The sequence below is a fragment of the Pygocentrus nattereri genome, chromosome 11 (genome assembly GCF_015220715.1).
Source record: "Pygocentrus nattereri isolate fPygNat1 chromosome 11, fPygNat1.pri, whole genome shotgun sequence".
NCBI classification, from domain to species: domain Eukaryota; kingdom Metazoa; phylum Chordata; class Actinopteri; order Characiformes; family Serrasalmidae; genus Pygocentrus; species Pygocentrus nattereri.
In genome coordinates this window covers 30,294,394-30,318,822 of record NC_051221.1, presented here as the reverse complement: position 1 = coordinate 30,318,822, position 24,429 = coordinate 30,294,394, and the positions used below count along the sequence as shown (strand labels likewise).

The 24,429-nt window shown below is 38.9% G+C and overlaps 3 protein-coding genes across 5 annotated transcripts in view; 2 read left to right on the top strand and 1 right to left on the bottom strand.

The window, feature by feature from the left end:
• LOC108428396 (hepatic triacylglycerol lipase) overlaps positions 1 to 769 on the top strand; it is a 15,903-nt gene extending 15,134 nt beyond the window's left edge. The window contains exon 9 of the mRNA XM_017699347.2: positions 80 to 769. Within this exon, the coding sequence (XP_017554836.1) occupies positions 80 to 176 (97 nt within the window). The 3' untranslated portion in view covers positions 177 to 769. The remainder of the gene's footprint in view (positions 1 to 79) is intronic.
• Positions 263 to 19,619, bottom strand: LOC108428395 (disintegrin and metalloproteinase domain-containing protein 10-like). Its single transcript, XM_017699345.2, has 16 exons — positions 19,216 to 19,619; positions 15,252 to 15,402; positions 14,190 to 14,308; positions 13,875 to 14,033; positions 13,686 to 13,786; positions 12,644 to 12,802; positions 12,377 to 12,469; positions 11,997 to 12,180; positions 11,690 to 11,853; positions 10,028 to 10,211; positions 9,361 to 9,511; positions 7,506 to 7,689; positions 7,247 to 7,355; positions 6,750 to 6,970; positions 4,644 to 4,770; positions 263 to 4,162 (listed from the first exon to the last, which is right to left on the bottom strand). Exons 1-16 carry the CDS (start codon positions 19,280 to 19,282, stop codon positions 3,972 to 3,974), a joined length of 2,364 nt encoding a protein of 787 aa, XP_017554834.1. The 5' UTR covers positions 19,283 to 19,619; the 3' UTR covers positions 263 to 3,971.
• Positions 18,068 to 24,429, top strand: LOC108428397 (galectin-2-like). Of its 3 annotated transcripts, XM_037542524.1 has the most exons (5): positions 18,419 to 18,464; positions 19,965 to 20,022; positions 22,996 to 23,075; positions 23,787 to 23,961; positions 24,112 to 24,429. In XM_037542524.1, the coding sequence occupies exons 3-5, from the start codon at positions 23,005 to 23,007 to the stop codon at positions 24,256 to 24,258; spliced, it is 393 nt and encodes a 130-aa protein (XP_037398421.1). In that variant the 5' UTR covers positions 18,419 to 18,464; positions 19,965 to 20,022; positions 22,996 to 23,004; the 3' UTR covers positions 24,259 to 24,429. The 3 variants fall into 3 exon arrangements, with proteins under 3 accessions (XP_037398422.1, XP_017554838.1, XP_037398421.1); XM_037542525.1 differs by lacking the exons at positions 18,419 to 18,464; positions 19,965 to 20,022 and adding an exon at positions 18,068 to 18,089; XM_017699349.2 differs by lacking the exon at positions 19,965 to 20,022 and having other exon boundaries at positions 18,368 to 18,464.

The window sequence follows — 24,429 nt, the reverse complement described above, 5'->3', positions numbered from 1 at the left end:
AACAGAAAAAAACATTGTGTTAATGCTTGGATATATTACTACAGCTTTCATCTCAGCTCCATTATTCCTTTGTTTTCAGGACATGGTTCTGTGGTCAAGGAGGAGACATTGTACATCTTAAACCCTCAGAAGAGCAAGAGTTTGTTCATTGTCAACACAAGAACAAGAATCAGTGACTTGGACATGCTATTAGGAAGCTGCTGAAAAATAAAAGTAAATGTGAAAGCCGGTGATTCCAAAGTATCAAAAGAAATATTTGTTACACGTTTTCAATTGAGCCTTTTTATTAATGCATTTCAAGTACTCCAAAAAATTACATCTCTTTGCACAATACGTTTTGAAATGTTAAGTAAAAATGTTCAAAGTGAACAAAAATTTAGGTACTGTATAAAACACAGTTAACATTAACAGACAGTAGTTTTTTTTTCCTAGCTTTTGTGATCTTTCGGCCTATATCACCTACAACGTTTTGACTCACTTCGGACATTTTCAGTGCACATTTTTTTTTCTATAAAGATTCACCAAGACTACACAAATAAAAAAAGCAAAACAAAACCCAAAATAAAAAAATAAAAGAGATGTGAGATACAGGCAGGTCTTTCCCCCTCTATCCACTTCACACCACAGGCTAAACAGACTGAGAAAAAAAAAGCCTATGCACTTCATCGCATTGAAATATTTTGATCATTGACTGCCATGAAGAGAAAATAACTTTCTATAAGCACAAATTCTGATAAAAATAACGATGACAAAACAAAACAAAACAAAACAAACAAAAAAAAAAACTAACATTTTTCAGAAATGAGAGAAAATGTCACTATATGGTCACATTTCAATCTTGATTGGGCAAGTTCTCAAAAATTAAGAGGGGAAAAAAATAGACATACAAGTATCAAAATCTCATATTTATCTTCAAATTTAAAAGAAATGTTACAGGAACTGTACATAGTTTACAATGGAGGAAGTTTACAGCTTTGTCAATAGAACAGCTTTAATGATGGCATCTTAGCTGCACCATGACCCTTTGACACCAAGATCTCACAAAGCAGAGTCCAGTCACTTCATGTAGCAGTTTCAATGCATTTTAAAACAACAAAAAATACAACTGAACCAGAGTTCAGAGGTATACCTCAGTATACCTATGAACCCCTTAACAATGGAAGCAAGGTCATTAAAAAACCTGACCATACTACAACCCTCGTTTCCAATGGAAATGGTAGTGGAAATGAAAATGAAACTTTGTTGTGATGAGGCTCTCTCATTCTGAAAGTGAGAGATTACAGCCCTGAGGTCAAACAGTGCCATCTCTGCTACCAGTCTCTGAAATGCCCAAGACTTCTGTACACCTGTCCTGCCACTTCATAGCATGGCTTCAGAAACATGGTGAGCCTTTGCGGAGATGGCAGTGGTTGGATTGATGTAAACGTAGTGGTACAGCATCAGGCATTTCATGGGGCTTTGACTGAAAGGACAACTCGACTCACTTTTGTGATAGCATTATAAAACCTAATCATTCAGTTTTAGTAGAATGATTAAGGCCACTGTAAACTCCACTTTGACGAGTCTACTCAAACAGACTATGACAAATGGTTGCCTGATGCATGTAAAGTGGTCCTTGATTAGCTTCACAACTTGTAAAAAGTACATTGTTAGGACAAACAGGTCAGGCCAATCATTTCCACAGAGGATTGAAGTAAACTATTTTAACTAAAAAACAATAAGTAAACTCGGTCATGAATGTATGTTAGCTCTTTTCTCCAGTATTCACAGCGCACTAAGCAGAAAATTATTTATATCACCACAACAGAAATCTGAGCCTTCTTTTAAGCATACTTGAGCATACTTGAACTATTTCCTTGCCTAAAAGAATCTGGAGGTAAACTGATAAATGCTTTTAACCTTGTGTGTGTATTTTGAGTGTTGGAAAATCAGCTTATTTATAGCTCAATGTAGTGTATTCAATTTAAAACCATAGTGTGATGTAGTGTACATTAAACTATACTTTGTGTCCTTAAACCTTGTCCCTACCAACATGTATTTTTTAGTATTATTTGGTGATATTAGTATTTCAGTTACATTAGGCATTAGCCTTTATGACACATGGGTTCTGGAAATATGCTGCTTCAAGTAAGACTAATGGTAATACATGTGACATGTTGTAAAGTAGTTGTCACCTCTGTGTCAGTCACATTGTAACTGATGGTATTTCATTGAAGTCACTGATTAATCTATAGGGGCTTGAGAAGAGTGTTTTTTTTCTTCTGCTTTTGAAGTAGCAAAAACAAAAGGTTACAGCTTAAGTACACAAGTACCCCCCCCCAAGGGATGAGCAATGGATGGACCTTCAATGAAAAGTGTCAATGATTAATCAAAACTTCTTCATATCTTCTTCATATAGATTGACATACACAGGTAGCTTTGATGGACTAATATCTCTGCTAGAGTATTCACGGCATGCACATTCTAATATATGTGTTCTCTGGGTGTGTGCATTAAATTGGTGCAGTGACAATGATCCCCTAGATTTTAAGCAAAGTAGAAAAGTTGAATCACTTACATTACAAGTACTAAGAATGTGAAATGTGAGGGTAATTCTCTTCCAGACTGGAGTTTTGTGCTAGCTATGTGCACCTCTCCACAAAACAACGCTATTTATTATTATTAATATTAATAAATCTAAACAAACAGAAAGCAAAGGAAAAAAAAAAAAAAGCACAGGGGAAAGTCGAACAGTCAGCTCGACCAAGACTGGACCATCCTATTCTCCCTCATCTCTCGTGTCTGTTAAATCCCTTCATCCTCACTCATCAGTACAGTCCCTTCATTTGAGTCTGAGTCCTGAGAATATTGATCAAAACGGCAATTTATTTCTGTTCCCAACGGTAGAAGAAATACTTTTGTTCTCACATATAATACAGTTATTTTTTTTCTCTTTACAGTTGTAATTCTGTACAGTGGCGCAGTAGGCAGTTGCATGAAGACATCAGGCTTGATCCCTATGCTTGATTGAAAAATATGTTGTATTGGAACCACGCTGCAAATATATAGATGAGGTTTGCCTCACTTCCTGGCATTGATGGCATTAAAAAGATGCTTTCATCTTAAACCATGTGCGTCAATGTTAATTGAAAGTCAAATAAAAAGAGAGGAAAAAGTTGATACCGTTGATGCTGTTTCTATGCCTGGTCCTTGAAAACCTGGCACTCTTTCAACATGCCAACAGTAAGGGTATGAATCAGGGAGGAAAACAAGAAAAAATAAGACTACTTCATGAGTGAAAGCTTCAATTTTTGTCTGCTGTTCATAGGACTTTTTTCCAAGGGCAAAAGAGAAAAGTCTGAGATGTTTTTCATTTTTTCGTCCCTGCTGAGATTTCCGGTACAGAAACCAGAGACATCCATGCAGTTTAAACTTAGTCCTCTGAACAGAGCAGAGCTATTTCCTATCATCTAGTGGCTCAGTAAAAAGACTGTAGGGTGAACGGAAGCATAATGAACTAGTCCAGGTTCCTCTAGGGACTGCTGGACATAATATTGTAAACGATTCCTGTTGTACACATGACTACCGACAAAGGCTGCTTTAAAAAGACTACACTGATCTTACACTGTTCATTTGTAGCATGTAGCTGTGGCATACAGCTGTTAAAAAGTTGATGCAATACTAGATTGGGAGTGTAGTGATGATTCCATGTGCTGGTCCAGTTGGATTCTTTGGAGTAAAGCCTTGTTCTACAGCCAGAAGGAGCAAATCCAGATCAAATCAAACTGGAGTTCTGCAACTGCACATAGTTAAGGATTTCAGAATTCTTGAAAACTGGAATAGAATTTGCGTTTTCCAGGTGCGTTAAAACTAGAATTCTCCACATCTGGCTGTGAAGTAGTGAAAACTTAAGTGACTGTTATCCCACTGTAGGCAGGCACTGGGAGGGGAGTGGTAGTGGTGGTATAGATTTGCTGGGATTTCCAGTGCTCTCAGCGTCTCATCTGGCCCATCTGGTAGTTCTCTCTAGGCTGCCGGTGGTGGCGCTGGGGCTGTGGCTGGCGCTGAGATGGACGTTGGTTCTGATGGCCATGGGCATGAGGGTGCTGGTTCTGATTGTGATGTTGATGATGATGCTGCTGCTGTTGGCTAGCATGCTGAGCTCGCCTCCTCTTCAGAGTGCCTGAGGAAGGGGGAAGGAGATACACGTCTTCTATAGACAGCTTGAATTTTATTAATCAACTGAGTAAGACACAAGATCAGTTATCCTTCAGATCCTAATAATATACTAAATGAACAGAGCTTCCAGCTCTTCCAATGGAATATGGAGTACTTTCAACAGCACTTTGACACACTGACAAATAAATAATCAACTTGGAATGTATGCAACACAAACAGAACTTCCATGTAGCGACAAAACACTCTCTGCAAGATGGTAACTATACAGGAGAATTTTTTTTCCAATTAAAAAGGAAGTAAACAGAACAAGATTTTTTCCCAAGTAATTTTTAAATAATATTTATATAACTCCATTCACGGACATTTTCACACAATATGAAGGCCAGTTGGCATTTTCTAATCCTGTACTAACTAAATAAATGATAAAATTAGATATTTTCCCCCCAGACAGCAATGACATGCTGTAAAGAGATGATTAAAATTACCTGGTAGAGGTTTAGGAGGGGGTAGTTTGGGGTTACTACTGGGTGTGTGCACACTGCAAATCTTGATGAATCCAGCCATGAGCATGATCAAAGCAATGCCCATCAACAACACTGCCCACCAGTGAGCCTGCAGACATACAGATATACATTAACACACACACTCAGAGACACAAACCTACAGATAAAAATTCGAAATGTCTGGAATTACACCATTTAAGAAATAATTTACACATATAAAAAAATCATTCATAATTATATATATATGTATAAACACTTTCAGAAAGATCTGACATGATAGTCTCAATTATAAAACATGCAGAGGCAAAACTGTTAACAGTGGTGGTGACCTTAACGAGAAATGTAAAGTATTTAATACCTCACAGAGTTCCCTCACAGAAAGTCATTACATGACATGAAATAAGCTACAAATATGGTGGCTTATGCCTGAAACACTGCTGCATTAACAATCCATTCATGGCGGAGAGGTAGATGCACGGTGTTAGACAGACTGAAAATGCATTCTTTTAGATTCATCACAAATGGTGATAACTTTAGATTTATCAATGTTACATATAAAAACCTGAAGATGTGTATTTTCACTAGTGGTTTTGGATAACAATTAAAATGGTTATATTTGCATTATAGACATCAATATGCTCGAGACCCATTACCACCACTGTAAAAAAAAAAAACAAAAAAAAAAAAAAAAAAACAAATTTTTTTTTCTCTACAAATGTATCAAAGACCAAACCACTATGAATGACTTAATGAAATGAAAATATGTCTAAATACGTTTCAAAATTGCCTTCATTCAAATACTAACAAAATACACTATATTGCCAAAAGTATTCATTCACCCATCCAAATCACTGATGTCAGATGCCCGGACCACCTCAGCTGGCTCCTCTCGATGTGAAGAAGCAGCGGCTCTACTCCGAGTCCCTCCCAGATGACCGAATTACTCACCCTATCTCTAAGGGAGAGTCCAGACACCCTGCGGAGGAAACTCATTTCGGCCGCTTGTATTCGCGATCTTATTCTTTCGGTCATTACCCAAAGCTCATGACCATGGGTGAGGGTGGGAACGTAGATCGACCGGTAAATCGAGAGCCTTGCCCTATGGCTCAGCTCTTTCTTTACCACAACAGACTGGTAAAGAGCCCGCATCACTGCTGACCCAGCACCAATCCGCCTGTCAATCTCCCGCCCCCTTGTACCATCACTCGTGAACAAGACCCCGAGATACTTGAACTCCTCCACTTGAGGCAAGAGCCTATCCCCGACCCAGAGAGGGCTCTCCACCCTTTTCCACCTGAGAACCATGGTCTCGGATTTAGAAGTACTGATTCTCATCCCGGCCGCTTCGCACTCGGCTGCAAACCGATCCAGCGAAATAAAAATTATGAATAGAATTGGTGATAAAGGGCAGCCATGACGGAGTCCAACTCTCACTGGGAACGAGTCTGACTTACTGCCGGCTATGCGAACGAAACTCCAGCTTTGTTTGTACAGGGCCTGAATGGCTCGTACCTGTGCAACAAGTCCAGTCGTCAAATTTCCTCGCTATTAAATATTCAACAGTCAACTGTCAGTGGTGTTATAACAAAGTGGAAGCGATTGGGAACGACATCGGCCACAAAGTGGTAGGCCATGTAAAATGACCGTGCGAGGTCAGCGAGTGCTGAGGCGCATAGTGCACAGAGGTCGCCAACTTTCTGCAGAGTCAATCTCTACAGACCTCCAAACTTCATGTGGCGTTTGGGGCAGTCGTGGGCTGGAGGTTAGGGAGCTGGCCCTGTGACCGGAAGGTTGCCGGTTCGATCCCCAGGGCCGACAGTCCATGACTGAACAAGACACCTAACCCCCAACTGCTCCCCAGGCGCCGTGGATAGGGCTGCCCACCGCTCCGGGCAATATATATATATATATATATATATATATATATATATATATTTGGCAATATAGTGCACATTACAGAAATTCCAAAAATTATCAAATTTAGCTGAAAATATTTCAAACCAAGGTGGTGAAATAGTTGTGTTCCAAAAGTAAGATACTTAATACAAAAACGCCACTGGCATCTGAAACTGCAGTCAGGACACTTACCACTATCCACTCAGCAATGTTCTCATAGAGCTCAGGATTGAAGATGGCTTTCTTTAATCTGGCCAGAGGCCCATCAGCATCCACCAGCCTGCACTTCATGAACACATCACAGTAACCCTTGAAGTCATTGCAGGGAGAGCCAGCCTGCAGCGTGGTCACCTTCTTATTGAAGAATCGGGCCAGGCGCTCAGAGCCTGTACTGCTGCAGGTGCTGGGGTTCACTGTGTGAAGCAGAGAAGACTCAAGAGTGATTCCCAGAATGATGGTACTTCACTGGCTTTTCTTAAAGACAGCACGAGCCTGCCTACTGCTGCGTAGGCGTGTTTTTTTTTAACATGGGAAAAAAAAAATCCATCTCACAGAGCAAGTACAAAATGGAGCAAGAAATGTAGATCAAATGCCTTGACAATTTAAGTGCAAAATGCTTATATGATGACACCAGCAAACGAAACAAAGTATTACAATCTGAAATAAGCTTAGCGACTCAGGGTACTGACTTTTCTCCATGCAGCAGACATGGCACAGTTCTGTCTCATCCTTCCCATCAACACTAGCACAGGTGCACACCTCCAGTCCATATTTCTCACAGATTGAGCCAGAACATCCCTGTGAGAAAGTGAGAAAGAGAGGACAAAAAAGACAAAAAAAACCAAAGAGAAAGGGGAAATCTGTTAGACACCATTGGACATCTTCAAGGTCAGCTTTTACAACGTGCAATGCCATCATATTCAAGTTCCCCAGCGCTACCATACTTACCCCATTAAGGCAGACTTGGGTTTCTCCATGGCAAGCAGTGAAGTTGGCTTTGGGTTCTGATGTAGGGCACTGGGCTGAGGCTCCATTACACGTGCCAGGGTGGGCACACTCCGACTCCTCCCGACACTTCTCATTATGACTCTTGTATGTACATTCTGGAGTGCAGCATGGGCCCTGGCTGGGACTAAGTGGCACAAAATGTGGAGTTTTTAGCATTTGCACTGCCTTTAACAAAGACAGCAGGGCTCAACTCAATTCCTGGAGGACAAGTGGCCAACACTGTTTAGTGATTTCCCTGCTCTAACACACTTACATTAAAATGGTAATAAATAAATTAGTTGAATCAAGTGTGTCCAAGCTGTAATATAAACTATCCTTTAGAGGACCAGAGTTGAAAAGCTATGGGTCATTTGCACCAACTGTTTGCTCAAATATAGACTAGATATAACGGATTTGTCTACACCAACTTCAGGTTTACACATTACTATATCGAAACCAGTTACACCGCACGCTATTTGCTAACATTACTTTCGTGGATAAGGCTGGGAACATTATCTGTGGTTTTACTTTCAGTTGTAATCATGACAATGCTTGCATGGATAGCATGGACTTTAGCAGGTGTTGAATCGTCAAAAAATGGCTGGAAACCATTTTTTTATAAAGTTGTACATTCACACTTGCTTGTCATAAACGATTATTTAAAACAAACAAACAATGGCTAAAAGTATTCAGTTCAACTGTAAAACGTAAGTGTGTACACAGCATTCTGTTCTATACAGGATCCCCCCCCCCTCAGAACCAATCAATGTTTACTGATTGGTTCTGAACTTATTGTAACCAAGTTAAAGCAAAAAAAGTGTTTTGACATACACATCAGTTTGTATTAGTTAAGATATAGCATGGTGGTGCAACTGAACTTAAACCAAGTTTGAAACAAACTAGTGTTAAATAAAGTAAAAACTGTGTGTTTTTCATCCAAAATGTTTATACCAAGCCAAAGTTCTCTCATGCCATCTCCCATTTATTGTTTAAACAAGCATCATCAAAAGACAGCCTATTTCAAAGCTTGTAACATTATCAAGAAGTACGGTTTTACTTCTGTGTATTACATATGCCTAATGTCAGTAAAAGCCAGGTCCCTCTATTACCAGTCCCTCACTTGCTACTTAACAGCCTTGCTAACCTTGGAAATGTCCAAAGCATATGAAACCATCCACAGCAGCTTTCTGAGATTGTTGCTGTTAAATGGAAAACAATCAACTCAACATATGTGAAGAAGAAATCTAAGAGTTTGCGGCCTGTTTCACACATACTACCTCTGAGACATGAGTGAGGTGGCAGTGTGACTGCTACAGCTGGCAAGTGTTAGCCATTCACACATGCAGTGTTTGTGCTGAGCAATGATGCATGCAAGTTCTACGGGCAACCTTTTTCCAAAAGCACAGTCAAATCATTTACTTTGCTAAATAAAATCTAATAAATAAAAAAAAGTTGCTTTCGGAGTTGCAGTTCTAACTGTAATTGTAATTATTTCAAGCCTGTTACTAGATGAGCCTTGGCTTATGATTTGGTGGTAACAAATTAGTTTAGGAAAACGATGGTCTGGGTCTGAAAGTGTCTGATATCAACTGAGGGATTTACACACAAACAAACTTGTGGCTAACCGGTGAACCCAATCCTGGTTTGTAAAATGCATTCCATATGTACATGATGGAAATCTTTTTCTGTCAACAGACTTACAAATTGAATTCATTTATTTTTCATGTCATGTTAACTGTATTCAACCACTAAAAGTCACCACTGCTGATCTTTATTATTACAGACATATACATAAACAGCAAACATGAGAGCATACCTGCAGACTTTGTTGGGTTTGAGTTTGCACTTCTTGTTGTCTGGTTGGTTAGCATCGTAGCAGCACTGGTCTCTGCACTGGTCACTATAGCCACAGTCACACTCCTCTCCAGGCTCCACCAGGCCGTTACCACAGATCGGCTGCCCAGACTCTGTTATAATGCACACAAATGCAAGCACGTACGCGCGCGCACACACACACACACACACACACACACACACACACACACACGATGAAGAGATGCATTCAGCTCAGTTACAAAGATAGCTCTTTGTTGAGTCCCGTGTTTAAGCAATGAGAGAGCCTGACTGTTGAGCACTTGAAAGAGTTATTTAAGAAGGACTCAATGCGTCACAAATCTGTGCATTACACCAGCATAAATCACACTGCAGGAAAGCTGTGATCCTTCTGCATTCATATTTGACACAATTGCTGAAAACGCCTGACAAATCCCACTTCACTGAAGACGGAGGAGTTGCTTTTAAACTAGATGATACTGTCCCTCCATAACATTGACAATAGCTATGCTGAACCTGCTGTATTCAGAATGACGTGCTATCTGACATAACATACACTACAAAAGGTGTCAAAGCAGATCCTTTATCATAAGCCATCAGACAAGGATGAAGAATAATCTGGAATAATATTAAATGTTTCAAAGACCTACCCACGAAGCAGTTGCCTCTCTTTTTCTCCAGCACCTGGCTGATGTTTCGAATGCTGCACACTGAGAACTTGTTGTTGTTGAGCTTGTCTCCTGAAGTGGCTCTAGCGTACATGATGTAGTTGCCTTTTTCCTTCTTATCCTGGCTTTTTGACTCTCCAGGAGTGCACTCAGGGCCTGAGTCATGCTAATAAGAAAAGGACAAAATTTAAATCAACGCCCGTGACTTTTACGATTATGACAATATTACTTATTATTATTTACCCTTGTTTAATTGAGATAAAATATTTGGATGTAATCTTGGAAATGAGCTGCAAGTTGGGTGGATGGACACAATGATAGAGAATTCACAAGGAAAGTGACAAGTGACTGCTTCATAAGTGATGAACATCAGTGAATTAATAATGCTCAGGACACCATGTCCATCTGCGTGACACAGTACAGGCTGGCAACAACCAGACTTTTTTCTTGAAATTAACCAAAAAAAGAGAAAAAAATCTGTTTATGGAAAAAGAAATACCAGTTGCGTTTGTGTGGCAACCTTTTAAGAGCATTAGGGAGACAATTATGTAAGTAATGCTTTTTCTAGTTTCATCTAGGGTGAGGCAGTTTATTGTAATACCAAAGGAGCAGAGGAACAAGGATGCATCTATATGATTCTTTTCAGACTGAGAACAAGTGTAAAAACATTTTTTAGTACTTGCAAAGCCACAGAGTTTATTTGAACAGCTGTAGTTTTGCTGTTGTGTCTCTCTGTAGCTAAGCGACAGCAGGAATCACATCTGGGGCTAACGCATCTGAGGAGCCCATGTGTGGAGTTTTATGTCTATCCAGAGTCTTTTTTTTTGGCTGGTTGTGCTGTAGTTGAATGTCCTCTGAAGCCAAACACTGCGCAATTTCAGAAATCTTGTTCTTTGGTCATTTACACTGTACACCGTTGTGTACAGACAAAGCCTATGATTTATACTCTTACTAAAACGCTCCATTCATGCTGCGTGTATAGCAGTCCTACAGACAGCTCTGTCCATTAACAATTTCAAATGAAGCTGCTTCATTCAAAATATCAAGCTGTGCACCAAAAACTGAGGGAAGAGGATCAGCAGAGCCGCTAACACTGCACAATGAAGCTAAAAGCAGGCAGTGATGTGCACAACAGGACAGTACTCTACAGCCTATTTTACAAGGAAAAAAAACACTATTTACGTTTATCTCTTGCCATTCTAATCAACCGAAGTAAAGTTGTATATATGGATTTTGGTAGCAAATGTCAACTTTTTTTTTGCCTTAGCTTAGCTAGCCTATATGTCTCCACCCTTACTGGGGAAGCAGCTGTTACTTGTGTGTTTAAAACAGGCTAAAGTCACACAATGTATTTCTGGCAGGAATTCTGTCAAGAAGGAATGTTTAAAGTGACTGTCAAGTTCGACTGTGTCCGACTGTCACAGAGTCAGTGACATTTCTGCATGTAAGCAGAGCATCAATAACTGTGTTTGTTTACTACGAGTAAATGAGCACGGTACCGAACCAACACATGATACCAGTATTGGTACTGATGCATTCCAACAAAGGTGTATGTAAAAGTGTGGAAAAAAAAACTACCATAATTTTGTTTTACCTTAAATTTGTTCACACATCCGTGTAAATATTGATGGCGTCCAAACTTACCGGAGAGCCAAAGTTGTGACCCACTTCATGAGCAAAAGTGATGTGTGAAACTTTCGGGGGCACATGGGACCCGTAGTTCTGAACAGTTATAATTCCAGTGTTCAGCGATTTTCTCTTTCCATCAGAATACAGCTTACTCTTCTCACAGATACCACCAGAGCTCCCTGAGAAGCCACAATAACCACCAGATTACTGGGGAGAGTTGTGCTCACATATCCATTAAATCATCAGTAAAAAACTGAAACCTTGGTTTTTAAGTATAGACTTCCCAGGAATATTTTTACCCATTAAAAAAAGTGATGTGTACCTGAAGGCGCTCCGACCCAGGCCAGTCCCAGTACGCCATCATCAAAGTCTCTGTCAGTGAAGACATAAGCTAAGCAGTAATCATCATGGTTCTGCTCAGAGTTTAGCTCCAGAAACTTCTCAACGCCAATATTAGCAAAACGGAAAGGGTTAGACCGGTCCCTCTCATCGCTAGTGGTGTTGATCTAAGAAGAAAACAGACAGCTCTTCAATAATGTTGCACAGAAGAAAATGTATTTGTTTATATATGCTAAATAAAATAAGTTCAGAACTACAATTTCTAAAGCCAGTTTAAAATAATTAAGATACAGCAGTGAATTCAGTTCAGTTCATTTAGCTTTAGGCTGAAAGCATCAGAGAGAAAAACCCTTCTCAACTCACCCTTATCCTCTTCACCATGAAGCTAATGTTGCGGATACCTAGAAAATCTGTACCCTGGTAGATTGCATCAATTGCCTTAACATGGCTGGAAATCTGAGAAAATAATGGGATAAAAAATTCAATGACCACAAATATTTATCTAGAAGGTATGTAAGGTATGCCAACCAGTCATACTAGCGTAACAGCTGAGAAGCTTAGAAATGAAACTGTGACGTGTAACGTGTATGGTCATGAGATTAGTGGCTTAAACCTTAGCAGTCTTATTACCTGAGCAATGACAGCCTCTCTGGTCTTGTAATATTTGAAGAAGAGGTGGTCTGTCTGGATGAAGAGCTGACAAGTGTTCTTCTCCACCTGAGTCATTCTCTTTTTCCTCTGTAAAAGATGGCTGTCTGATGGCTCCTTCTCTGACACTACATTTATTTCCTGTAAATCATTGAGATTTATTTAAATTAATTGTTAAATTAGTTGTTATGATAAATTATTTCTCAGGTCAGTATATTTTACTTCTTTTTCTCCTTTATCGTTCAACAACAGACAATCATTAAAATGCTTAAAATGGAAGTGAGACCACCCAAAACCAGTTCACATACAGATTATGAAACCACTACAAGACAGACAGCCTCTTCGAAAGCTTGCAGCACAATCAAGAGGTACTCGTTTCCCTCTATTTATCTTCTTAAATGTGCTTAATGTCAATCAAAACCAGTTCCCCTTTTTACAGGTCCCTTCCCTGCTGCATAACAGCTCTGCCAACCTTGGAGCACCTCCAAGGCATGTGAAACCGTCTACAGCATCTTTTTGAAATTGCTTCCCACATAACATCAACAATCAGTGCAATATGCAAGGATAAGACATTTAACTGCTCAGTTTTATCTGTAAAACCTGGCCTACTGCACACATTTTCAACCTAACACTGTTAAGCTAACAGAAAAGCAGAATCTACAATGAACCAGCAGGTCTTAGTTATCTGAAAGTGAAATGAGTTTCACTACAGGCACTTCAGCATCAGAATAATTCCAGCATTCTGAACTTGTAACTGAATATTTCAACATGTCTGAATTTAAACACTGCATAAAATAAAATGTACTAATGAAACTCTGGTTCAAACACCGGATATTTTGAAAAAATATAAAGGGAAAAAAAAACCACAGAAAAATAAGGCTCTGAGCTTTTTTGTTGAGTTCTCCACACTAAAGCTTTTGAGTGCTGTAAAAGTAGTGTTCTAAGCCAATGAAAAGAGTAATGTGATGTTTCAGACCAGCAGTAAGGTTATTGAACAGTACTCAGATATATGACTGCGACTGACCTTGGTTGGCTCTTCTATAGCAGAAGCCTGATATTTCTTCATCCTCTCAAAGACTGAGTGGTCTGCGCAACCACCCTCAGGTCCATACTTATGAGGGTAGTCTAAGAGGCAAGACAAAGGAATATATGAAAATGTTCACATATTTTAGAATTTACTGCATGCTTACTTATATAGGATGAATATGCTCACTGATATCATCTTCATGGTAGATGACAGAGTGGAACGGCACATTTTTGTCCTCCAAATATCTTTCAGTGGGCTCCACATAATAAGTCCCACGATGTGTCTTAATGAACCCTTCAAACTTGCCATCGACCACAGAGCCATGAGTCAGGCTACCCTGTTCGCCTGCAAGTGAGAGGAAAAGACTTGTCCATCTCTCAAATTCCACTTGTTCTTAATGTGAAAAATGCTCAGTCTCCCTAATGTGACGCTCAGCCTGCTGTAATTGCTCAAACACAAATATGACAAAATTAAAAGAGCTTTTAAGCTTAACTCTCTCACCATATAGTTCCCCTGTATAGATATGTGAGGTGTCATAGCTGATTTCTTCTCCAGACACTTCCAGCTTAAAATCGTCAGAGAACAGCTTGGTGTCTCTCCTCATTCTCAGGTTGAAATGCCTGTAATGAAAATCCAAAATGAGCAAACAGTTATAAGGTGACAAAGCTTCAGAACCTTCTGAGGAACCTATTGGCAAAGGAAGTGTTCTTATCAAAGATAAGTTGCAAAAACACCATATGTAATCTTTTCCTGTATTATTATTTAACAACAAAGTTAAGAGGTTGTGTAGCTCATAGTGCTATGTATTTTATTGTAATTGTATTGCATTGAATTCTGTGTTCTACTCTGTTCCATTTTCTCTTGGTGTCCACAGTGACATTTTGTTTCTAGCAGTACCTGAGCTCTGGACTGTCTTTTCTCTAAGCTATTGGTGGCTAGCAAAGATACTTTCTCTAGATTGATAAAGCACTTTGGATAATGCTCTGGATAAGAGCGTCTGCTAAATGCTGTAAATGTAAATGTTGCTTTAAGGGACAGATGATTTGTCCGTTCATTTGTTTATGTCCTTCCTTCCATCCTGGGAGCAGATGCATGGTTCTGGTTCTGCAAAGGCCATTAAAGAGCTCATCTAAACTGCTTTTTTCTTATATTATAACCCTTTTAAATCTGTGAATAAAACTGTGTATGAGACTGATTCCAGTGCATCAAGTGTCACTGATCCTGAGCTAAAGAATCATCAGTTATGACTTACTAAGGCGATACTGAAAATAAATGTTTAGAAATGGCAAACTAATAGCACAGTTTAAGATATTCAGTAAGTCATTCTGGCATTGTATTCCTAAATTAGTTCTACTGTAACAATTCGAATGGAGGAGATGCCATTTTATTTCTTTCTATCTGCATGAAATTGTGCCATAACAATCTTCTGGATAGAAAGTTCTAAAGTACATTTAAAACTCCCAAAGTACTTATCAATTTGCTGTTAGTTTAATAGTACACAGTACTTCTTATGCTTGAAAAGTCGGTTTTCTTTCTTCAAGTGGGACAGTCAAAAATTCACACCTTCCATGAGCATGGAAGTCCAGATGAAGGAACCGGTCCTCGTGAGAGAGAGCTCGTTTGGCTCTCTGGTGGTTGTTGTGCACAAAATCTGTGTCATAGGACAGACCTTCGTAGTGGCGAATGTATTTGTTCAAAGGGTTGCCATAGTAACCTGTATAAGAAACAATAAAGATTGGATGGTGTCAGCATTTGTCGGCATATATAATTTAACTGCAAACCACAGGGCACAGAGCTAACACTGACACAAGGGTAGCATCCCACTGAGAGTTTTGGGGTGTCGTTTTTTTTTTATTCCAGTACAGAAATTTAATTTAATATCATAATCAATGTCTGAGAATTGTGTTCTTATATCAAAACTATATCATCACAACACTTGAGTGACTCTTAACATAGATCACCACATTTAGCTTCTCAAAGGCTGGTAACAAACAAAACTCACCAGCAAACAGGGACATACATTCTGACATGGATGAGTGACAGAACAAAATAGAAACACCTCACTAGAGGTGTCCTAAAACTACAGCTAAATTTTTACTGTTTCTAGCTAACATCAGCTAAAATAGTTAGCCTAGTGAGCAACAAAGCTAAGCCACATCTGCCTGCTCAAACACATTCTTAGCACTCACATATCTTTGCTGCAAATATGAGCAAAACCATAAATATTTTAAAAAAATAGACTATTTAAGAAACAGGAGAAAAATCAAATCGTTGGTTCATCCAATCGATTACTTGTTACCATGCAGTCTTTGTACTCTGGTTGTTGCTATTCACAGGTTCTCTATAAACGGTCTTAATCTTTATGATGCATGCAGTTATTAAGTGTCCCAGATGTACTGATGATAGGTGCAATATACTCAGAAAAGCACAGTATGGCAGTATCACACTACTACTAACAATAATAATAATAATAATAATAATACCATACTGCCCACTCCTTGCAGAGATTATTCAGATGATGTACAGATGATATAGATAGTACTACTTTCATGTCACATGGACTGCCCATTGATGTGCAATCACAATATGTGAAGCAATTTGGGGTGTAACTAGTCTGAGTTATATAACAGATAATGGCTATTATGAATAAGTATTCACTCTCCTTTGTTCTTTTTAAATGCATCTGTCCACAATCAGGTGCTTTACACATCGCTATAGTCTTGGTTTCAGGGAAGAACATGGATTAATCTGTCTGAAGTGTAGCGTAAGTGCTAATAAATAATATTCTGTAGAAGTGATACTCTTTTACTAAGTTATAGCATTTTCAATAATTAACCCAACAAGGCAAACTTGGCCTTGCTACTAATATATCTGACAGTACATCAACTTACAACCATTTATATTTCCCTCTGAATTAAAGTTAGATGTTTAGGTTTGTTTTTTTAAAGTTACTTTTAACTCAAAATAATAGGTTTGCATCCAAGACCTTAGTTACCATTAAATTTAAACCACTACTTTTACTAAATGGTGCCTCACCACTACACGCGTTATGCTCTGCTAGTAAAAACTAAGTAATGTGGATGCTGCAAACAAGCCTCATTCTAAACACCACGCTAGAGCAACTTGAAACTGTGTTCACAACACAGAAACTGTTATTTTACACACAGAAAAAAATATCAGCTGTGAATATATCCACAAGTGTACACTGAGTTTTGATTCTGCAGTTAAGATTCAATTACATTTTTATTACTATATTTCTTGTTGTATACTACAGAGCTTTGTTTAGCACATAAAATAGAACGTTTATTTTAAAAACAAAACATTGAAAATTAGCATGAAAGTGCAACCAAACTATGAACAATAAACAAAAACCTAGTGTCCAACCTAGTGAACCAAAATTGAAATGTCACAAACCTACACAAAGAGTCTGACACTAAGCAATAATGAAGTTACTGTTTCCATGAAAGATGACAATAGAAAAAGGCACAAAACAGACTGAGAAGCATATATGACAGTTTCAAAATTTGATACAATGTTTTTTCAGTGCTGGATTGAACTCATTAGACCCTTAATAACTGGCAGCCAAACTAATCAGAGCAGTCAGTCATACTGGGTCTTAAACTAATATTAAACACAGTATAAAATGATTGTTTTTTAAATAAACAAAAAAAACCCCAAAACACAATGGCTCTGGGTGCCACTTTACACACACTAAAAATGAAGCTGAACTAGACAGATTTTACTAACTTGAAGTGTAAAACATGCTGTATTATATATGAAAAAAGCATAACTTGGTTTTGTTTGATCTAGTTTTAGATTCACTCAATCACTATTTAGAACTTCATATAAATCATTTGGAAGATACAGCATATTTTGCTGAATTTCAGAGTAAACTGGACAACTGTTTTTAAAGCTGTTGGGCAAGTGTTAATTCTAAACCCTGCTCCTTAACACTGAAAGGTGCCTCAGACAATATCTGGTACGCCCATGTACAATCTCTCACTGGAGTCATTTCCACATCACTGATCGTTTTTGTACACTTTGGGTGTAAAAAGGTGCATTCAGCAATTTATCCTTATAAGTAACCCTATCAGCTAATTCAGGGGTTTATTGTAAAGGACACAAGCAACTCCTTTTGCTCAGAGAGGGATTCCGAGAAGCCAAAATGCACTACAGCATATCAATATGAACGTGAATTTGGGCTGAACTTGAATTTACTGATCTGCTGAAACGTACAGCACATTTTCAGCAAAAGAAAGCCTGTAGAAAAATATGAAAATCACTTGACCGTGCCAAAGCGCTATGGATTTCACTGAAGTCCAACTTAATAATTTAACATATCCCATGTATAAGAAGTAGAGAAGAGAAGACACACTGCATAATTTTATTTGACTCTTCAAGGTAGGTCAGTGTTGATGTACTAGCTCGGCTGCATATAAACAGGAAAAATGACTAATGGTGCTGAATTCGGGGAGGCAAATTAAGCCATTACTGGGCTCGTCGCTGACACTTTCCATTATACTTCATATCCGATTAAAATGTAATCTTAAGGGAAAGGAAATGAATACTGTCGCGTAAACAGATGACGATTAACTAAGTCTTTAAAGCACAAAGGCCTAGTTGTTTACTGTCACACATCCTTCAGGCTTCAGCTAAGCTCCGCGAAGAAAACAATAAAATATCGGGTCGCTACTACATCAGTTGTTGTCAGCCTACTGCAAACAAACGGACTCTGCACGGCTAACATTTAACCTGTTAATACAGCCTGAAACGTCGGTGAGCGAAAACAAAACGGCGTTAAATGTTATGAACAATGAATTATCCTTTCGCCCAAGTTAAATACAGATATTTCCCCTCAATCGATGTGTGAGTTAGTTAGGTAGCCTAGCTAGCGGTCGACGTTTAGCCTAATAACACTGACACTTCGGCTAATAAAACTGTCTCGCTTTCGGTTAGCTAAACGTTTATTTAGCAGGTTACAGTGGCATACAGCGGCCTCATCCAAGTTGACAAATGCACATGTTGAGAAATTGAGGCAACGTTATAACAATGAGTGGTGTAGCAGCTAACTGGCCATATAGGTTAATTTGCTAACCGTAGCCATAGCGGGCTAGCGGCTCTGTGTCCATTTTAGACGACGCTAGCCGAGTCTTATCGGCTAATGCGGCTCAGTGAGAAACCTCGCTAAAGCTAACTCCGCTAGCATGTCAGCAAGCCAGCAGCAACCGACTGCCAAAACACTGAGCGACAGCTAGCTTACAGCAAATATTTTTCAATATGCTGAATGCCATACGGACACCAGTGTCTGTTTTCATCGCTCATAATGCCGAAAGCAAGTATTTACAGACATAAAAGATTTATAATTAAATTCGGCGTTTAGCTCGTCCGCTCGCTAGCCAGTTAGCTAGCTAACCTAACGGTGTTGGTCGCGCCAGCTGCGTCTCCTCATCTCCCCTTAACGTTATCCTGATTTATCTCGGGTTAAAAAAACACGTTTGTTCTCAAACAACACCTCGTTCACACTTACCTTGAGTGGATTCCAAGGCGCACAACAGGCAAAGCAGCTTTATCGCGACCATTTCGGCTAAGTTCATTGTTAGTGCATTGATGGGGAAACCGCTTTATTGTCCTAGTTAAGGCGCAGCCGCCCTGCTGTGTTTACAGCTTTCCTCTCTCATAGAGCTTCTCTCGGTTAACGGCGGGATGGCATGAGCAGGGAGAGAGTGAGCGAGCGCCCCCAGACAGCCCACCCGTCCTTTCAAACTAATGGAGGATACCGTGTGAAATATATGTGACACGAAGAAGCAGTTACCCTTAAATTCATATATGACGAAGAGAGATTAAACATATTCTGGGAAGAGAGAGCGACGTTAGCCGTTTTTGGTCATCTGAAATACCTCAGCTTAGTACCAGACTAAACACCAGTCCACTCTCCCTGCTGAAAAAAAAGACCAGTAGAACAATTAGGATTAAAATAGGATGATTTTGCTTTCTAATTGGAGTTGACATAATGGTTGGGCCATGAGAGATCACTAGTTTCCTGTAGGAGACCTTTAGATCCCATTACAAAACCATCAAAGGCATCTGGAAGCAGAAGGCCTGCTGAACTGTTAGACTCATTTACACTGTGATATCAAACCCATCAGGAAAACACACAATGCCAATAGTGATTATTTAACAACCAACAAGGACCAGCAGAAACTTTTAATGGTTTCTATTGTGTATTTTCATCAGAGCTTTCCTGTAGAGGTTTACATTGCTAGGATATTTTAACAGGAATTTTTGAGAAGATTGTTCAGCCAAGACCCAGACTCTACGCTGTCCTTTTGTCTTGGTAAGGTACCACTTGAAGCTTCGTTTTCATAGAAGAATCTGTCCTTGTTGGGTTTGGCATTTGCTTGCTTGGGCCCAACATCAGTATAGCTGCTGTAAATGGGTGCACTGGTTAGATATGTTGGTGGAGGCTGCCAGCTCCTTGGGTGGGAGGAGACTGTAATCACAATAATAGGCTATTCTGGGATTAAAAATAGCCTCTGTGGAGGCATCCCAGCTTGAGCCAACGACTAGACCAACATGATATGGATGGTATATAATTATGCTTTCACTAGGATCTCTGTACATTTGGTTTGAAACATACTCTTCCCTCACTGCTCATGCAACTTGGTTGAATGCAGAGTATGCATGCTGTACGACCACCTGTTTGGAGGGGGCTGCAGAAAACACACAGCTGTGTGTTATCATTAGGTGGGCATTCCTGTTGCCAATAAGACTTGAAGCAAAGCAGTGCCTCTACAGTGTTTGCCATTAAGCCAATTTAAAGCCATTTGTGAGTGAGACTTGTCATTGCATTCCTAGATTTTGCAAAGTGGCAGACTAGCCGCTATGACCTACCCATCTGATTTTCTATCTGTAGGCAAGAACAAATACAAATCCCATTCCAAAAAAGTTGGGACAGTATGTAAAAGGCTAATAAAAACAAAAAGCAGTGATTAGTAAATTCAGTTTGACCTGGTTTTGAACACAAAACAAAAACACAATATTTTGTGTTTTACCTTACAAATACCATTGTTTTTTCAAAATATCTGCATATGCCAACCTGCAACGTTCTGAAGAGGTTGAGACAGGAACTTGCTTACCAGTGTGTTACAGTTTAACAGCACTTCATAAAAATTTGGGGACTGAAGGCACCAACTCATCCAATTATACAGGTCTTCAACTGTGCAACTGTTGTCATATTCTGAGATCACATTTTCAGTGACATTTTTGCACTGCAGGCAGATTCAAACACCCTCACTTTTTGATTACACACATGCTGCTGTAATACATGTAGAGCATGGCTTTTTGTAATGTTCAAATAAGCATGGATGTCCCTAAAAGGATGGTGCCTAAAAGGCAGCATATGTTGCTCCAAAATGTCTTCAGTGTTAATGGTGCCTTTACAAATGTGCAAGTTACCCACTAATACTCTACTCCCACCACAAAAATTATAGACCTTGGCTTTTGAACTTTACGCTAGAAACAATCTGGATGGTCTTTTTCTTCTTTGGTAACACAGAGTCAACACAATGTCTGTTATTTCCATAAACAGTCTGAATGGTTGACTCATCAGACCACAACACACATGTCTGCTGTGCATCAGTCCATTTCAGATTAGTCCGAGCTCAGAGATGCTGACATTTTTTCTGGATGCTGTTGACATATGGCTGCCAGTGTGCAGAGTACAGTCTTAATGTGTATTTGTGGATGCAGTGATGTACAGTGTTTACTGACAATGTTTTTTCAAAGTATTCCCGAGCACATGCAGTAGTATCCGTTGCAGAAGCATGCTGGTTTTTAATGCAGTGCCATCTGAGGGGTCAAAGATCACAGGCATTTATTTGCATTTTTAAGCCACCATTTGATGATATTATGCACAGTAGGGGGGTGAAATACCTCTACTGTGCATAGTACAGTACTGGCTGAGTGGCGAGCCTCAACTATCCTTGCTCACAAAGGTCTTTGCTTTTCCTTTTATAGCCAAGTATGATTGCATCACCTATTTAAGATGTTCTCAGTGATCTCAGTCTTAAATTGCCCCTGTCTCAACTTATTTGGAGCGTGTTGCAGGCATAAATTACAGAATGAACATATTTTTACAAAAATAATGAAGTTGATAAGATAAAACATTTGTACTCTGTTTGTTTAAATTCAGGTCAAAGTACATTTTACTTACTATCACAAGTTTTTTGGAATTGGGTTTGTGAATGGCAAGAACAGTCCATGCAGGTCCTGAAACAGGCAAGCTCCTATTGTACACATTTCATAGTAATGTGTTCTAAAACACATTAAATACAACTTTTATATGTTTTATTTTGTTTCATGATGCAAGTTGTTGGGAGTGGGCTTTACCCATACACAAAACATACCAATGCTATATTATGAATAATATCACATTTATCAGAAAAGACACTTTTTTCATTAAAAAATAATTAATCTGTAAGCTTTTATTCTTTTCAAACCAGTTCTTGTTACAAATGAATAGACAGCATTTAGGAACGTAAGCCTTCAATTACACATAGGTCTTAACATTGAAATATAATGCAGCAATCAATGTGATGTATATTTAAGAAAAGGTAAATAATGGATGACAAAAAATTACTTTTGCTTGAAATTCCAAATACATGCAGTCACTTATTTATTCACATGTTCAGTAAACTAAGTCAGATTTTAAATTTCAGCTGCTACATTATATTGTGCTCAGTTGAATAGTGAGCTGCTTTTCTCATCACTAGGATTGCTCATCGTTATTCTTACCGCAGTGTTATTCATACTTTGTGTGCAAATCAAAGAGAACCATGATTGAATTTAGACTAAATAGAATTTAGAACAGACACTTGTAATAAAAAGCTCCTGGTTTTAAATAGATTATACTGGCATTTGTAGGTCAAATTCATTTAACTGAGTGCAGAGATGAAAACAGAATGATTCAATCAATGAATTCACACTTTTTCTTTGTTCTCGTTCAGTTCTTTAATCATGTGTGGACATTTGTATGTATTTAACGTTGAAAAGTTTTGACAGCATCACTGCTCCAGGGATCTGCTAGTATTTAAAGGAATGAATAACATTTGTGTGAATGCGTGGAAGAGATTCAGATCACTTATACTTGCTCCCAGAGGATCAGCAAATGGTATAGTTAGCATCTCGTCAGTTTTTTCTCATTAATAAGTTGTGCTTTGTGCAGATCCATAAGATGCTGATGTTTCAATAACTTCCCTAACTTAACTACTGACTACTATGGTTTATATTTGCACTATTTTGTTTGTAGGAGGTTGAAATGAAGAATGTTTTGCTTAGAGCTGGAGACCAGTTGAAAGTCCAAGGGAAGATCCATGCTGATGCTCAAAGGTAGGCTAAAACTAAATGCCTGTTAGTAAAACTGTACTTCTATATGGCTACATCACTTCTCCAAGCCACCCAGGCATTGTTAGCCTTGGAAGCTTCATCACTAGTGACTGAAAACTATGTTAACCAACCTACTTTAAATCTTTAACCACTGTGTTTTGATATTAAAGTCAAATCATAGGGCCAGTTTTCTGGACACTCAGACTAAATTGTAGTGTCAATGATGAATCAACGTTAAAAATACATTTTAGTCCAGGCTTAGGCCTAATCTGGGTCTGGAAAAGTAGCCCATGGAGTTTTTTGATTCGATTTGCATTTGTTTTGCACCAAGGTTTACTTTTACATCGTCAAGTAGTAAAAATATCTACACATGACAGCTGGGCCTATCAGCAAAACAACCTTACAGCAGCATCAGCTTTTCACAAAGCCAAGTCAACAAATATAGCATCTGCATCACAGCCTGTCATTTTGCACATGAAAATAGCCCCATTATTTTGTAATCATAAAGGAAAAAGACAGCCCACAGCAGATAAAGCTCCTTTAGATATTTTTAAGACCTATACATTTTATTTAGTGCTTGGTGTTTAGAAGTTAAATGAAAGTGTTATCGAGTAATATAATATGCTACTCAACTAATAAAGTAATGATACAATGCATTACATTTAGGAGGGAATTTGCTAATCAGTAACTGACATAACGTTGTCCTTTCTGAAGGTTTCAGATTGACCTGGGTTCCAGTTCCAGTGAATTGGCTCTTCACTTCAACCCTCGTTTCCATGATGATAATGCCGACACACCGGTGCTAGTGTGTAATTCACGGTCTGGTGATCTCTGGGACCAGGAGCAAAGGGACACACCCAACCCTTTCCAACCAGGCTCTACTTTTAAAGTATGACAGAAACCAAAAGAGTAAACAGCATCTCTGTTTCCCTTTTGTATTCTAAACTATTGAGCTTCTATAACAAAACATACACTGTCCAGTGTCTGAACTCAGCAGATGAACTGTAAGATTTGATCTTTTTTCCTTCCCTATTCACAGGTTGTAGTTAAGCACACAGGAAAACTATTTGAGGTGAAACTACCCGATGGGCAGGCGATTGAGTTCCCCAACCGACAGGGAGTGGAGGACATCAGTTATATTCGTATCAAGGGTGACATCAGCCTCACCTCTTTCAAGATGCACTGAGAAAAGCAACATTTCTGCAAAACTGAAACAAAAAGAATGCTAGAAGCCTGTTTAACAAAATGAAATGGCAGACTGTCTTTTCTCTTTCATGAACCAAGCAGCCCCATCTGGTGGGCAAAATATGTCATGCTACCCAAATGAGGCCTTAATAATAAAATTTCACTGAAATGA

Bases quoted from the DNA above. Each gene is read 5' to 3' on its own strand.
- LOC108428395 (XM_017699345.2), bottom strand. From the start codon at position 19,282: ATGAACTTAGCCGAAATGGTCGCGATAAAGCTGCTTTGCCTGTTGTGC. The intron at 7,690-9,360 runs GTATGCTCTCAT...TGTGCCACTTAG, and splicing joins AAACCCAACAAAGTCTGCAG to TCCCAGCCAGGGCCCATGCT. The intron at 4,771-6,749 runs GTAAGTGTCCTG...GTATGTCTGCAG, and splicing joins ACATTGCTGAGTGGATAGTG to GCTCACTGGTGGGCAGTGTT.
- LOC108428397 (XM_037542525.1), top strand. From the start codon at position 23,005: ATGAAGAATGTTTTGCTTAGAGCTGGAGACCAGTTGAAAGTCCAAGGG. The intron at 23,076-23,786 runs GTAGGCTAAAAC...TCCTTTCTGAAG, and splicing joins ATCCATGCTGATGCTCAAAG to GTTTCAGATTGACCTGGGTT. The intron at 23,962-24,111 runs GTATGACAGAAA...CCCTATTCACAG, and splicing joins AACCAGGCTCTACTTTTAAA to GTTGTAGTTAAGCACACAGG.